The following is a 16,062-nucleotide window of genomic DNA, read 5'->3' as shown; positions in this document are numbered from 1 at the left end:
CCCCCCGCTCCCTGTACTGGATCCCCGGACCGTCACTCCCCCCGCTCCCTGTACTGGATCCCCGGACCGTCACTCCCCCCGCTCCCTGTACTGGATCCCCGGACCGTCACTCCCCCGCTCCCTGTACTGGATCCCCGGACCGTCACTCCCCCCGCTCCCTGTACTGGATCCCCGGACCGTCACTCATCCGCTGCTACCTGTACTGGATCCCCGGACCGTCACTCCCCCCGCTCCCTGTACTGGATCCCCGGACCGTCACTCCCCCCCGCTCCCTGTACTGGATCCCCGGACCGTCACTCCCCCCGCTCCCTGTACTGGATCCCCGGACCGTCACTCCCCCCGCTCCCTGTACTGGATCCCCGGACCGTCACTCCCCCGCTCCCTGTACTGGATCCCCGGACCGTCACTCCCCCCGCTCCCTGTACTGGATCCCCGGACCGTCACTCCCCCCGCTCCCTGTACTGGATCCCCGGACCGTCACTCCCCCCGCTCCCTGTACTGGATCCCCGGACCGTCACTCCCCCCGCTCCCTGTACTGGATCCCCGGACCGTCACTCCCCCCGCTCCCTGTACTGGATCCCCGGACCGTCACTCCCCCCGCTCCCTGTACTGGATCCCCGGACCGTCACTCCCCCCGCTCCCTGTACTGGATCCCCGGACCGTCACTCCCCCCGCTCCCTGTACTGGATCCCCAGACCGTCACTCCCCCCGCTCCCTGTACTGGATCCCCGGACCGTCACTCCCCCCGCTCCCTGTACTGGATCCCCGGACCGTCACTCCCCCCGCTCCCTGTACTGGATCCCCGGACCGTCACTCCCCCCGCTCCCTGTACTGGATCCCCGGACCGTCACTCCCCCCGCTCCCTGTACTGGATCCCCGGACCGTCACTCCCCCCGCTCCCTGTACTGGATCCCCGGACCGTCACTCCCCCCGCTCCCTGTACTGGATCCCCGGACCGTCACTCCCCCCGCTCCCTGTACTGGATCCCCGGACCGTCACTCCCCCCGCTCCCTGTACTGGATCCCCGGACCGTCACTCCCCCCGCTCCCTGTACTGGATCCCCGGACCGTCACTCCCCCCGCTCCCTGTACTGGATCCCCGGACCGTCACTCCCCCCGCTCCCTGTACTGGATCCCCGGACCGTCACTCCCCCCGCTCCCTGTACTGGATCCCCGGACCGTCACTCATCCGCTGCTACCTGTGCTGGATCCCCAGACTGTCACTCATCCGCTGCTACCTGTGCTGGATCCCCAGACTGTCACTCATCCGCTGCTACCTGTGCTGGATCCCCAGACTGTCACTCACCCGCTGCTCCCTGTACTGGATCCCTGTACTGGATCCCTGGGCTGTCACTCACCCTCTGCTCCCTGTACTGGATGTTCGCCTCTGTAAGGCTGTCTTGTGCTTGTCGTGTGATTTCATGATTGCATCGTGCTTGTGTTTCAGTTCCAGCATCTTATTCCGAACCTCTTCATCCCCACACACATCTGTAAAACAGAGATAATCACCGAGTGAGGGACAGACACATCGAGGCAGCAATTTGTCAGAGGAGGGCAGTGTAGGGTACCTGCTTTAGATGGTCGAGCCGCAGCTACGTGATATCAGATTGCAGTCGATGGGCAGCAAGCCCCTCTCAACCAGCGCACGCCCCCCAGGCAGGCAAACCGGCAATAAAGACAGAAAATGCTGTAAGTGTCCAGCAGGTCAGGAAACATCTGTTCCAGTTGATGGCCTTTTTAGCAGAACACTCTCTCTGAGAGGTCACAGAGCTGAAACGTTACCTCTGCTTTTCTCTCTCCCCGCGGATGCGGCCAGACCTGCTGAGTATTTGCCCCAGTTTTCATTTTCATTTCAGATTTCCAGCATCTGCTGTATTTTGCATTTTGACTATTGGCCATACGCGCATGGGATATGAAAGCACACAAGGAAGCTGCTGTGCTTGTTTTATTTGGCGAAACAGTTGCAGCTTCTTTGAAGTCATTCTATGGCTATGAAGTCTTTTGCCCCTCCCCCAGATCAGCTGCTCAATCCCTTGCGTGGTCTGATGGTGAGTTTGGTGGGGCTGTGCTTGGTTAACCAACTTCATCCTCAGTGCTGCTTAACACCTGACCCGAGAAACTCTGGCCCGGGGAAGGCTGCATTGTGTCAAAAGTTATATTTAATTTGTGACACAGCTTTTTTTTTAAAAAAACAGAATTTGCTGCCAAGGGCATTTTGGAATGTGTCCAAGCCAGCGCGGAGACTTGGTCCTCAGTGGCTGCTACAGCTGCAGTCATAAAGATAGCTAGCTGCCTGCCCTTTGTGTAGCTTCAGCATCCTTGTAGATAAGCTTATCTGTATTCCTGTCTTACAGTCACCATCGGCATAGATGAGTGAAGGCCTTTAGCTCTTACCCGCTGTTAACACGAAGACAATATTGAGCTGCGGGGAGTGGGGTCGGGGGTAAAGTTCAAGGAATAGAGAATGAGAGAACAGCGCAGCTACGGAATAAAAACAAAACCCGATAAGAAAACATCTTGATTCATTTGTGCAGGTCCAGGTTCTTTGAAAGAGCTATCCAAAGGTTTAAGAGAATAAACACTTTAAATAAAATTTCTATCACAGGATGTGGGCTTCACTGGCTGGGCCCAGCATTTATTGTCCATCCCTAATTGCCCCTTGAGAAGGTGGTGGTGAGCTGCCTTCTTGAACCACTGCAACCCATGTGGTGTAGGTACACCCACAGTGCTGTTAGGGAGGGAGTTCCAGGATTTTGACCCAGCGACAGTGAAGGAACGGTAATATATTTCCAAGTCAGGATGGTGAGTGACTTGGAGGGGAACTTCCAGCTGGTGGTGTTCCCCATGTGTCTGCTGCCCTTGTCCTTCTAGGTGAAGAGGTCATGGAAGGTGGTGTCTGAGGAGCCTTGGTGAGTTCCTGCAGTGCATCTTGTCGATGGTGTACACTGCTGCTACTGTGCGTCTGTGCTGGAGGGAGTGAATGTTTTAAGGTGATGGATAGGGTGCTGATCAAACAGGCTGCTTGTCATGAAGATGTGCTTTATGCCAAATTATGATTTTAATGCATGGGCTGGAAAGAGGCATTACACTTTTACATACTGGCTTCGTTAAAACTCAGACTAAAGTGACTGGAACTCACAGCCAAAATGGCTACCTCATTTGCACAGCTATACATTCCACCTTCCAGCCCCACCCAGATGGAGATGACATGCCTGCAAAAAGCCATCGAAGACAATGATCTCAGAGGAATGTGCATAAACCATTTTTTTCTATTCTGTCAGCACCATGTCCAGATACCCAACTGGGTGGAGACAAGCCATCAACTATAATGATGTGAACAACAGGACCCTGGCTAATAGGGGAATTTCCAGAACTGATCTAATCAAGTTACAGTTGGAATACCTGATCTTGTTTGAAACACTGGTCAGTCGGAGACGGCAGTCACAAGGCAAGCCAACCTTTAGTATGTCTTAAGCACGTGTTTTCTCAGCAGAACTGAAAACTAACAGCTGAGAGATATTCTCTCTCTCTTTCTCCACCCAACTTGGAAGCTTTTGGGCCCTGTCTGCTCTTTTGAGTGACTCTCACTCCATGTGCAGAAAGCAGAGATTTTAAGGAAAGAACTCAACAGCTGTGCCCCCCAGGAGAACAGAACGATCATCCACCTGCAGTTTCAAACCACCTCAATGCTGAAATCAGAAGACCAGGACCACCGAGAGAAAGCAGCAAGACCACCGGATTCAGCCTGACCAGCTGAGTCACCAAAGTGCAGACTGTGAATTCTTCTTAATTTTATGGCGTCTAATTTAGTCAACCTATCCTTCCCCACTCTGTAACCTGTGTATGTGTGCGCACGAGCTTTGAGTGAGAGTGCGCAAGTGAAGGTCGGTGCATATTCTATTATTTTAATTGGATCGGTTCAAGTATAACAAAGCTAACCTCTTCCCTTGTTAAACTCAAAACCTGTCCGATGGGTTCTTTTATTATCACAGTGTGTAAACGGCTAAGCACTTGCTCCATTGCCAAGTATAACCTGTTTCAAACAACCAAAACCTGTTGCAGTCAAAGGAGGAGAGGGCAAAGAGGGAAAAATCATTCAACCTCCTCACCTGGTTGTAACATTCTTGAGTGTTGTGGGAGCTGCACTCATCCAGGCAAGTGGGGAGTATTCCACTCGTGCCTTCTGGATGGTGGGCGGGCTTTGGGGAGTCAGGAGGTGATTACTCGTCTCAGGATTCCCAGCCTCTGACCTGCTCTTGTAGCCACAGTATTTCTATGGCTGGTCCAGTTCAGTTTCTGGTCAATGGTAACCCTCCCCGCCAAGGGCATCTCAGTCCTGTGGAATGCACATTTGGTCTACGTGGCTACTTTCTATGACCTGGATAACCAATGTAGCAGCAGCTGGGGTCATCTCAGAGAGTAGCTCCAGCTATGTTTTGGCCTTATTTAACCTTTACAAATTGTTAGCATTTAAATCAAAGTTATTGATCAAAAATGAGCAGCGTATGGCCAGGTTTTTTAAGGGGGGTGGGGGGGGGTGGTGTGCAGAGATAGGGAGGGGGGTTCACACAACCACCTGAAGAATGGGTGAAGGACACATTGCCATTTATACTGACGGCCCTGCAGCTATTTAACACTCCAAGGAGCCACTTCTGGCCCTCAGTGGGGAGGAATTAAAGGGAGGCTGTGCTTCAGTGGTATTGTCACTGGGCTGGTAATCCAGAGGCCCAGAGTAATGGTCTGGGGATAAAAGCAAAAAGCTGCGGATGCTGGAAATCCAAAACAAAAACAAAAATACCTGGAAAAACTCAGCTGGTCTGGCAACATCTGCGGAGAGGAACACAGTTAACGTTTCGAGTCCGAATGTTCTGTTGAAAGATCATTCGGACTCAAAACGTTAACTGTGTTCCTCTCCGCAGATGCTGCCAGACATGCTGAGTTTTTCCAGGTATTTTTGTAATGGTCTGGGGACCTGGGTTTGAATCCCACCACAGTTGGTCTGGTCTTCTGAATTCCACCAATATTGACTTGAGTTCAATAAAATCTGGAATTAAAACTCTAATGATGATCATGAAACCACTGTCGATTATTGTAAAAACCCATCTGGGTCACTAATGCCCTTTAGAGAAGGAAATCTGCTGTCCTTACCTTGTCTGGCCTACATGTGACTCCAGACCCACAGCAACATGGTTGACTCTTAACTGCCCTCTGAAATGGCCTAGCCAGCCACAATGGTGCTGCTCCTGACATGCCCTCCTGCACTCTTCGTTGAACCAGGGTTGATCCCCAGGCTTGATGGTAATGGTAGAGTGGGGGATATGCTGGGCCATGAGGTTACAGATTGTGTTTGAGTACAATTCTGCTGCTGCTGATGTCCCACAGTGCCTCATGGATGCCCAATCTTGAGTTGCTAGATCTGTTCAAAATCTATCCATTTAGCACAGTGGTAGTGCCACACAACACGATGGAGGGTGTCCTCAATGTGATGGTGGGACTTCATCTCCACAATGACTGTGCGATGGTCACTCCTACCGATACTGTCATGGACAGATGCATCTGCAGCAGGCAGGTTGGTGAGGATGAGGCCCAGTATGTTTTTCCCTCTTGTTGTCTCCCTCACCACCTGCCGCAGACCCAGTCTAGCAGTTATGTCATCTAGGACTCGGCCAGCTCAGTCAGTAGTGGTGCTACCGAGCCACTCTTGGTGATGGCCATAGAAGTCCCCCAACTAGAGTACATTCTGCACCCTTGCCACCCTCAGTGCTTCCCCCAAGTGATGTTCAACATGGAGGAGGCACTGATTCATCAGTTGAGGGAGGACATTACGTGGTAATCAGCAGGACAATTCCTTGCCCATATTTGACCTGATGTCATGAGACTTCATGGGGCCCGGAGTCAATGTTGAGGACAACTCCCTCCCGACTGTATTCCACTGTGCTACTGCCTTCTGCTGGGTCTGTCCTGCTGGTGGGACAGGACGTACCCAGGGATGGTGATGGGACATTATCTGTAAGGTATGATTCCATGGGGATGACAATGTCAGGCGGCTGTTGCTTGAGACCGTCTGTGAGACAGTCACATGTAGGCCTGGTCAGGCCAGGTAAGGATGACAGATTTCCTTCCCTAAAGGACAAGAGTGAACCAGACGGGTTTTTACAACAATCGACACTAGTTTTATGGTCATCATTGGACTTTCAATTCCAGATTTTTATTGAATTCAAATTCCACCACCTGCCATGGTGGGGTTCCAACCCGGGTCCCCAGAGCATTACCCTGGGTCTCTGGATCACTAGGGTCCAGCGACAATACCACTATGCCATCGCCTTCCCCCTTTCCGGGGATTCATGGGAATGTAACCCCTGCGAATGAGAGGACTTTATAAAACACTGGCTCAGCCTCAACTGGAGTACTGCATCCAGTTCTGGATGCGACACTTTGGGAAGGATGTGAGGCATTAGGGAGGGTGCAGAAAAGATCGACAGAAACGTTTCCAGAGAAGAAGGATAGGTTTGAGAAGTTGGGACTGTTTTCCTTGGAGAAGAGAAGGCTGAGAGGAGATTTGATAGAGGTATTTAAAATCATGAGGGGTCTGAACAGAGTGGATAAGGAGAAATTGTTCCCATTGGTGGAAGGATCAAGAACCAGAGGGCACAGATTTAAGGTGCTTGGCAAAAAAAGCAAAAGCGACATGAGGAAAAATTCTTTCATGCTGTGAGTGGTTAGGATCTGGAATGCACTTAGAGTGTGGTGGAGGCAGGGTCAATCGAGGCCTTCAAGAAGGAATTGGATCTTTATCTGAAGGGAAAAAAATGCGGGGTTACAAGAAAAAGGTAGGAGAGTGGGACTAGGTGAATTGCTCTTGGAGAGAGCTAGCATAGGCATGATGGGCTAAATGGTTACAGCACAGAAGGAGGCCATTCTATGCTTACGCATGTTGTTTCATGATAATTGAATAAATCAGTTCTATTGTTGTTTCAGCACAGGGTCTTACAAACACTCAAAGTGCCTCAGAATCAAAATCTCACATCATGAGTGTTGGTAGGGTTTTCAGTTGGGCTAATCAGTGGCAAATGAAGTTTAATGAACACTAGTGGTCAGGATAGGAAGCACATATAGTGTGTGTGTGGGACGATAACTGAATGCATCATCTAAGTGAGATTTTGTATTAAATACTAAACAGCACACTGGGTTAAATCCCATGGGACCCTTGGTGTAGGAGGGTTTGTGCTGGGTGACAAACCTGTTGGAAGCATATATAGGCAGGGGAGGTGATGTAGTGGTATTGTCGCTGGACTAGTAATTCAGAGACCCAGGGTTCGAATCTCGCCACGGCAGATGGTGCAATTTGAATTCAATAAAAAATCTGGAATTTTGAAGTCTAATGAAACCATTGCTGATTGTTGTTAAAGTAATGTCCTTTAGGGAAGGAAATCCTTGTCTGGCCTACATGTGACTCCAGACCCACAGCAATATGGTTGACTCTTAAATGCCCTATGAACACGGGCAATTAGGGATGGGCAATAAATACTGGCCCAGCCAGCGACACCCACATCCCACGAATGAATAAAAAAAGTCAGTCAGCTGGAAATATAATGTGATAACTTCTCAGAAGTGCTCCATACCTATTGGAGTCTCATCCAGGAAAGATCTGGCATTCAGGTTTGCTCCATGACCCACCAACAGTTCCACCATGTGAACCTGTAACAGGCAGAGTTGTTTGTAACTAAAACAGGAGAGTTATTTTGTGCTTTCATCCTCCCCACAACTGATTCCCATATCCAGCCCAACCCTCTCGACATAACTGACTACCTTGTCTACCATACACTTACCCCAACACACCCCCATCCCCTGCTACAGGGCAGCCCCACCTACACCCCCTCACCCGATACAGGGCAACCTCACCCACACCCTCTCCCTCTCCCTCGATACAGGGCAGCCTCATCCACACCCTCTCCCTCTCCCTCGATACAGGGCAGCCTCACCTACACCCTCTCCCTCTCCCTCGATACAGGGCAGCCTCACCCACACCCTCTCCCTCTCCCTCGATACAGGGCAGCCTCACCCACACCCTCTCCCTCGATACAGGGCAGCCTCATCCACACCCTCTCCCTCTCCCTCAATACAGGGCAGCCTCACCCACACCCTCTCCCTCGATACAGGGCAGCCTCACCCACACCCTCTCCCTCTCCCTCAATACAGGGCAGCCTCACCCACACCCTCTCCCTCTCCCTCGATACAGGGCAGCCTCACCCACACCCTCTCCCTCGATACAAGGCAGCCTCACCCACACCCTCTCCCTCTCCCTCAATACAGGGCAGCCTCACCCACACCCTCTCCCTCGATACAGGGCAGCCTCACCCACACCCTCTCCCTCGATACAGGGCAGCCTCACCCACACCCTCTCCCTCGATACAGGGCAGCCTCACCCACACCCTCTCCCTCGATACAGGGCAGCCTCACCCACAACCTCTCCCTCGATACAGGGCAGCCTCACCCACACCCTCTCCCTCTCCCTCAATACAGGGCAGCCTCACCCACACCCTCTCCCTCTCCCTCGATACAGGGCAGCCTCACCCACACCCTCTCCCTCTCCCTCGATACAGGGCAGCCTCACCCACACCCTCTCCCTCTCCCTCGATACAGGGCAGCCTCACCCACACCCTCTCCCTTGATACAGGCACCCTCTCTCCAAAGCCAACCACCCCTGCCAATATACAGCACTGTACTGAAGCAATGCCAATCTGTCTGATTATAGTGAAATGCACTGACCTGTCCCCAACATGCTGCAGCGTGCAGTGGTTCCCAACCATCAGCATCCTTTAGATCCACTTTAGCTTTGTGCCCCAGCAACAGTTGAGCAGCTTCTGTGTAGCCATTTGCTGCAGCGATATGGAGCTGTAAACAGGACAGAGCGGCTTACAGCAGGCATCCATCTCAATCTCTCTCAAAAACCTCAAGTCAGGTTCTTGTCACATACACGTCAATCTGGTACTTTATAAATTATATATTATAGATTATACAGTGAAGCCCAACGCAAACTGGAGGAACAGCACCTCATCTTCCGACTAGGCACTTTACAGCCTTCTGGACTGAATATTGAATTCAACAACTTTAGATCTTGAACCTCCTCCTCCATCCCCACCCCCTTTCTGTTTCCCCCTTCCTTTTGTTTTTTCCAATAAATTATATAGATTTTTCTTTTCCCACCTATTTCCATTATTTTAAAATCTTTTATGCCCCCCCCACCCCCACTAAAGCTGTACCTTGAGTGCCCTACCATCCATTCTTAATTAGCACATTCGCTTAGATAATATCACCAACTTCAACACCTGTGTTCTTTTGTTCTTTTGTCTGTGACATCGTTTGATGATCTGCTCCTATCACGGCTTGTTTGTCCCAACAACCACACCCCGCCCCCCAGCTTCTCTCCCCCCACCCCCACACCTTAAACCAGCTTATATTTCACCCCTCTCCTTGGATTCACCCAGTTCTGTTGAAGGGTCATGAGGACTCGAAACGTCAACTCTTTTCTTCTCCGCCGATGCTGCCAGACCTGCTGAGTTTTTCCAGGTAATTCTGTTTTTGTTTTGTACTTTATAAATTCTTATGTCTACATTTATAATGAGAACACTGTAAATTCCAGCAATTGAGCATTCATTTGAAAGGGATTTTTTTGCTGTAATTTACTCAAAGTGCTTTAGGAAAACATTTCACCTGAAAGTTTTACAGTTATAACTTTTAATTTGTTTCTTTGGCTGGACCTTAATGTGCAGAGTTAACATTTTTTTAAAAATTTCTTTCACAGTGCCATGGTTTCTGTGCTTTCAAAGTTTATATTTTTTGAGGCTGATCCTAATTGAGAACAGAGACTGGAAGGGAAACCGAAAAGGGAAAGAGAAAAAGGAAACTGAACCCCTTGCCCACTGCCCCCCACCCCCTCCAGTTTCTAAGGGAACAAAAACTGAAACCAAAACTTCTAGCGATTTGAAGCTGGTATAAAAAGACACAGAGCATTCCAAGCTCGGCAGCAGTAGCTGATGACTCCAGGGGTTCAGTACAGGCAGGCTGAAGGAGACTGTCCCGAACCAGAAGCTGAGAATAAGCTGCTGGAAGAGAGCAATGGTGGAGCTACCCTGTTCAGACCGGGTTGAGGTCGTCCTGCAGAGATCTGCCCTTTGTAGTGAAGACTGTGCCCATGAAAACAGGCATCTGTGATGAGGAAGATAGGGTTTTGAAGGATTTTTGGACTGAATGCGATGACCTATATCTTGTGTAGACTGCAGAGTCAATTCGTAAGGTGTGTCTTAGTTGAATCTACCATTTAATGTTTAATTTATAGTTTATAATTGACTTCAAGTTAAACATGAATTAAAGGCAATTTATGTTGATTTTGGGTTTGAGAATATAGGAGATTATCTAAGATAATGTGGTAGGAAGAATAGAGGCAGTGACTATTTTCTAAATGGGGAGAGAATTCAGAAATCTGGAGTGCAAAGGGACTTGGGAGTCCTAGTCCAGGATTCTCTTAAGGTTAACTTGCAGGTTGAGTCGGTAGTTAGGAAGGCAAATGCAATGTTGGCATTTATTTTGAGAGGACTAGAATATAAAAGCAGGGATGGACTGCTGAGGTTTTATAAGGCTCTGGTCAGACCACATTTAGAATATTGTGAGCAATTTTGGGCCCCGTATCTCAGGAAGGATGTGCTGACCTTGGAGAGGGTCCAGAGGAGTTCACGAGAACGATCCCAGGAATGAAAGGCTTAACATATGAGGAACATTTGAGGACTCTGGGTCTATACTCGATGGAGTTTAGAAGGATGAGGGGGGATCTGATTGAAACTTACAGAATACTGAAAGGCCTGGATAGAGTGGACGTGGGGAAGATGTTTCCATTAGTAGGAGAGACTAGGACCCGATGGCAGAGCCTCAGAGTAAAGGGAAGACCTTTTAGAACAGAGATGAGGAGAAACTTCTTTAGCCAGAGAGTGGTGAATCTATGGAATTCATTGCCACAGAAGGCTGTGGAGGCCAGGTCATTGAGTGTATTTAAGACCGAGATAGATAGGTTCTTGATTGGTAAGGGGATCAAAGGTTACGGCGAGAAGGCGGGAGAATGGGGTTGAGAAGCTTATCAGCCATGACTGAATGGCAGAGCAGACTCGATGGGCCGAATCGCCTAATTTCTGCTCCTACGTCTTATGGTCTTATAATGTTGGCTTTAAGTCTCCAAGTATAAATTCTTCTAATTTAAACTGTGGAATCATGGTCTTCATTCTTTCAGTAAATAACTGGGATTTTGGATTTCTTTATTTCAAAAAGTTGTTATTGATCTCTACGGAGATTGTAACAATGGGATGTGGGCGTTGTTGGCAAGGCCAATATTTATTGCCCAGCCCTACTTGCTCTTGAGAAGGTGCTGTTGAGCTGCTTTCTTGAACCTCTGCAGGAGGCTGAAATGGGTCATTCACTAGGCCCTTCTGGCTAAGACAGGGCGGGCGAGGGGGCGGGCGAGAGAGCGAGCGAGGGGGCGAGGGGGCGAGCGGGCGAGCAAGGGGGCGGGTGGGCGAGAGAGCGGGTGAGAGAGCGGGGGGCAGGCAGGGAGGCTGCGTGAGAGAGAGAAATACAGACGGAGACAGAGAGACAGACAGGCAGAGAGACAGAGAGGGAGACATAGATTGAGACACTGAGAGAGAGAGAGAGATGGGAAGGCGGAGGGTGGCGGAGGGAGGGAGAAGGAGGGACAGCAGGGGAGACAGTGAGCGAGCGAGAGACAGAGAGAGTGGCCCAAGTGGTCAAATTTACAGAAGATTTCCCTCAGGTGCTTGTCTGTGAGATGTCCTCCCGCTTTTCTTAGTGCTCCTCTCTACATCTCCTTCCTGTCCAGTGGACAACCAGGGATGGGAAGCTCATTGCTTGGGAAGTGCCAGTTAGGAACCCACCTTGTACCATTCCATCCAGAGTAAATCGCTATGTTGCCCAGAATATTGGAGAGGCTTTGCTGGAACTTGCTTACTGACCACCTACACCCCCTCCATCTTCCACAAATCCCATCTTGTCCTGTTCATCCATCACATTTCTTTTAATCATTCATGGGATGTGGGCACCGCTGGCCAGGCTGACATTTATTACCCATCCTTAGTTGCCAGACCAGGCAAGGACAGCAGATGGGTTTTTACAACAATCAACAACGGCTTCATGGTCATCATTAGACTTTTAATTCTAGGTTGCTGTAGTGGGGCTCAAGCCTGGGTCCCCACAGCATTACGCTGGGTCTCTGGACAATACCACTACACCACTGCCTCCCCCACCGGCCATCGCTGATCTGCATGGGCCAACAGTGTACTACTCCAGTTTAAAATCCTTGCCCCTTTGTTTAAATCGCTCCCTGGTTTCACTCTACCCACTTCCAATCTGTTCCTTAAACTCTCTGTTCCACTGCAGTGTGTGAGTGTGCAGCCAACTCCCTTCACCCCACCACTGTGGACCAAGCTTCCAGCTGCTGAGCCCTCACACTCCCAAATTCCTTCCCATACGCTTCCACCAAAAATGTTCTTTAACAGCTACTCTTTGACCAAGCTTTTGCTAACCAGTCCTTATATCTCCTTATGTAGCTCAGGGCACATTTTTATGCTTGATAATGTTCATGTGAAACACCTTGGGATGTTTTTCCTGTGTTAAAGCCACAACCTAGATGCAGTCCTTCCAAAAACCTCAATTGCCCCTCCTCACCTTCCCCTCTGCTTTGTTCATTTCCTTTTCTCGCCCCTCACTCCTCCTCTGCAAGAAACGCTGTGAGGTATTTTTATATCACAGTCACAGAATTGGTACTCCACAGAAGGAGGCCATTCAGCCCATCGTGTCTGTACTGGCTCTCCGAATGAGCAATTTACCTAGTGCCATTTTCGTGCTTCCTCCCCATAATCCTGCACACTCTTTCTTTTCAAGTAACAATATTCAAAATATACCAATATTTGTACGTTCAAAATAAACAAATGCAAAACGGTGTTGCCAATTTTGACTGGAAAATAACGGCGATTATCAAATTCCCCTTTTTTGAAATTAAAAATCACTTTCCCCTGGGTCACATCCCTGCCTGAAGACTGCAGGTCTCAGGTGGTGCAACTGTTCAGCTGTGGAACAGAGAATTTTCCAGTGTACAGCTCTTCACTGCCACCCAGCAACACCAGGTGGGACATGTGTTAGACCATGACAGGGTAGAGTTTAGCTGTGAGTGCTCTAGCACAGTCTGCCTAAAAATACAAACATAGAGAGGGTGCTGCAGGATAGCAACCATGCTACTGGACAAGTAAGCTAGAGAACAAGAGTTCAAATCCCACCACAGCGTTTGGAGAATCGGAGTTAAATTTAGATAGGTAACACAAGAACATAAGAAATAGCAGCAGGAGTAGGGCATCTGGCACATTGAGCCTGCTCCGCCATGCAATATGATCATGACTAATCTGATGGTGGCCTTCACTCCACTTTTCTGCCTGTCCCCATGTCCCTTGAGACACCGAAAATCTGTCTATCCCAGCCTTAAACGTATTCAACAATGGAGCACCCACAACGCTCTGGGGTAGAGAATTCCAAAGATTCACAACCCTGAGAGTGAAGAGACTTCCCCTCTTTCCAGTCCTAAACGATCGACCCCCTTATCCTGAGACTGTGTCCCTGTGTTTTAGATTCACTGACCAGCGGAAACAATCTCAGCACCCGCCCTATCAAACCCCCTCAGAATTTTGCCGGTTTCAATTAGATTGCCTCTTGTTCTTCTAGACTCCAGGGAATATAGGCCCAGTTGACTCAGCCTCTCATCACAGGACAACCCCCTCATCCCAGGGACCAATCCGAAATTTTAAAAAATCTGGTCTCAGTAGATGTGACCATAGAGCTGTCAGTTTGTCTTAAAATGCAACTGGTTTCACTAATATCCTTTAGGGAGGGAAATCTGCCACCTTAGTCCTCTCTGACCTGTAATTCAAGTGCCAAAGCAAGGTTCTTGATTCTTAGCTGCTCTCAGAAATGGCTGAGCAAAACAATCAATCAGTCAGTTGTATCAAAGCCAGTACAAAGAGTGAACCTAGCTGCCTACCCTATGGTACCATGGGAGCACCTCCACCAGCAGTTTAAGGTGGCGCACCACAAGGGGCCAACATGGGGCGGACAGTATCTTGCCAGTGATGCTCGGGAATGAGGGGCCGCGTTGCCGAGGTACTGCAGGAGCTGCAGCTCCCCCTACCCTGGGGAGAACCAGCACTTTTGGGAGAATGAGGCAATAACATAGACGGCGCAGAGAAGTGGCAGGAGCCCCAGGGGTGTTTATGTGCCCATTCCACAGGGAGAATAGAGGTAAGCGTACCAGACAAGTGCCCACATCATTCTGGCTATTCAGGTCCACCTCGGTCTCCAGCAGCCGCCTGATGTCTTTTATCATCCACCTCTCCGTGGCCATTCGTGCTTCATCAATTTTTTCCTGAGTGATATCTGCTAGGAACCAAAATCAAGTCACTTTGCAAAATGGTGAAGCCTGCCCCAAGGAATCCCTGGGATTGAGGTGACTGAGTTGCCCCGGGTTAAATACTTGATCTGTGCAGAGATATCCCTGGTTTAGCACTGGTGTGGGGCTCAAACCCCATGAGCTTGAGAGTCAGAGACAAAAGTGCTACCGCTGAGTCACAGTGAGCCTTCGTGATTACATTCCTGCACACAGATCACTCTGTAAATGTGCAGGACTGTGTACAGTTTTGGTCTCTTTGCTTAAGGAGGGTTATACTTGCACTGGAAGCAGTTCAGAGTAGGTTCACTGGGCTGATTTCTGGGATGAAGGGGCTGTCTTATGAGGAACGGTTGAGCCTATACCCAATGGAGTTTAGAAGAATGAGAGGTGATCTTATTGAAACAAAGTGGGGGAGGGAATAAATATAATAACTATCACTAGAAAAAAACTACTAGGGAAACTAATGGGGCTAAAGGCCGATAAGTCCCCTGGACCTGATGGGTTGCACCCTAGGATATTAAAGGAAGTAGCTACAGAGATAGTGGATGCACTGGTAGTAATCTTCCAAGAATCCTTGGATTCTGGAAAAGTCCCAGAGAATTGAGAAACGGCCAGTGTAACACCCTCAAAAGGGAGGGAGACGAAACAGGTAACTATAGGCCAGTTAGCTTAACATCCGTTATTTGGACAATGTTAGAATCTATTATAAAGGATGTAATAGCAGAGCATTTAGAAATGAATAATATAATCAAGCAGAGTCAGCATGGCTTCATGAAGGGGAAATCATGCCTAATAAACTTATTAGAATTCTTTGAGGAGGTAATAAGTAGGATAAATAAAGGGGAAGCAGTAGATGTAATATATTGGATTTCCAAAAGGTGTTCGATAAGGTCCTGCACATCAGGCTACTTAATAAGACAAGAGCCCATGGTGTTGGGGGTAGTATATTAGCATGGATGGAGGATTGGCTAACTAATAGAAGGCAGAGAGTTGGGATATGGGGAGAATTTTCAGGATGGCAACCTGTAACTAGTGGAGTGCCACAGGGATCAGTGCTGGGGCCACAATTATTTACAATATATATTAATGACTTGGATGAGGAAAGTGGAAGCACTATCGCCAGGTGTGTGGATGGCACAAAAATAGGTGGGAAGGCAAGCGGTGAGGATGACACAAGGAGTCTACAGAGGGATACAGACAGGTTAAGTGAGTGAGCAAAAACTTGGCAGATGGAATATAAATGTGGGAAAATGTGAGGTTATGCACTTTGGCAGGAAGAATAGAGGAGCTGAATATTACTTAAATGGAGAAAGACTGCAGAACTGCAACACAGAGGGATTTGAGGGTCCTTATGCATGAATCTCAAAAAGCTAGCATACAAGTTCAACAGGTAATAAGGAAGGGAAATGGAATGTTGGCCTTTATTTCAAAGGGAATGGAGTATAAAAATAGGGAAGTCTTGCTAAAACTATACAAGGCAATGGTTAGGCTATAATACTGTCTAAGCTTCTCTGGACTGCCTCCAATGCCAGTATAAGATATATTGGCATTGGAAGCAGTCCAGAA

The 16,062-nt window shown here is 49.0% G+C and overlaps 1 protein-coding gene across 6 annotated transcripts in view; it reads right to left on the bottom strand.

The window, feature by feature from the left end:
- ppp1r16a (protein phosphatase 1, regulatory subunit 16A) overlaps window positions 1-16,062 on the bottom strand; it is a 145,033-nt gene that overhangs the window by 11,955 nt on the left and 117,016 nt on the right. For 5 of the 6 annotated variants that reach the window (XM_041184870.1, XM_041184871.1, XM_041184873.1 and 2 more), the window contains 4 exons: window positions 14,359-14,486; window positions 8,769-8,894; window positions 7,622-7,697; window positions 1,358-1,487 (listed from right to left, as the gene is read on the bottom strand). In XM_041184870.1, the coding sequence (XP_041040804.1) occupies window positions 1,358-1,487; window positions 7,622-7,697; window positions 8,769-8,894; window positions 14,359-14,486 (460 nt within the window). The remainder of the gene's footprint in view (window positions 1-1,357; window positions 1,488-7,621; window positions 7,698-8,768; window positions 8,895-14,358; window positions 14,487-16,062) is intronic. The other variant, XM_041184874.1, reaches the window with a different exon arrangement.

This window comes from Carcharodon carcharias, chromosome 3 (assembly GCF_017639515.1).
Source record: "Carcharodon carcharias isolate sCarCar2 chromosome 3, sCarCar2.pri, whole genome shotgun sequence".
In the NCBI taxonomy this organism is placed as follows: domain Eukaryota; kingdom Metazoa; phylum Chordata; class Chondrichthyes; order Lamniformes; family Lamnidae; genus Carcharodon; species Carcharodon carcharias.
This window is presented reverse-complemented; position numbering and strand designations above follow the sequence as displayed.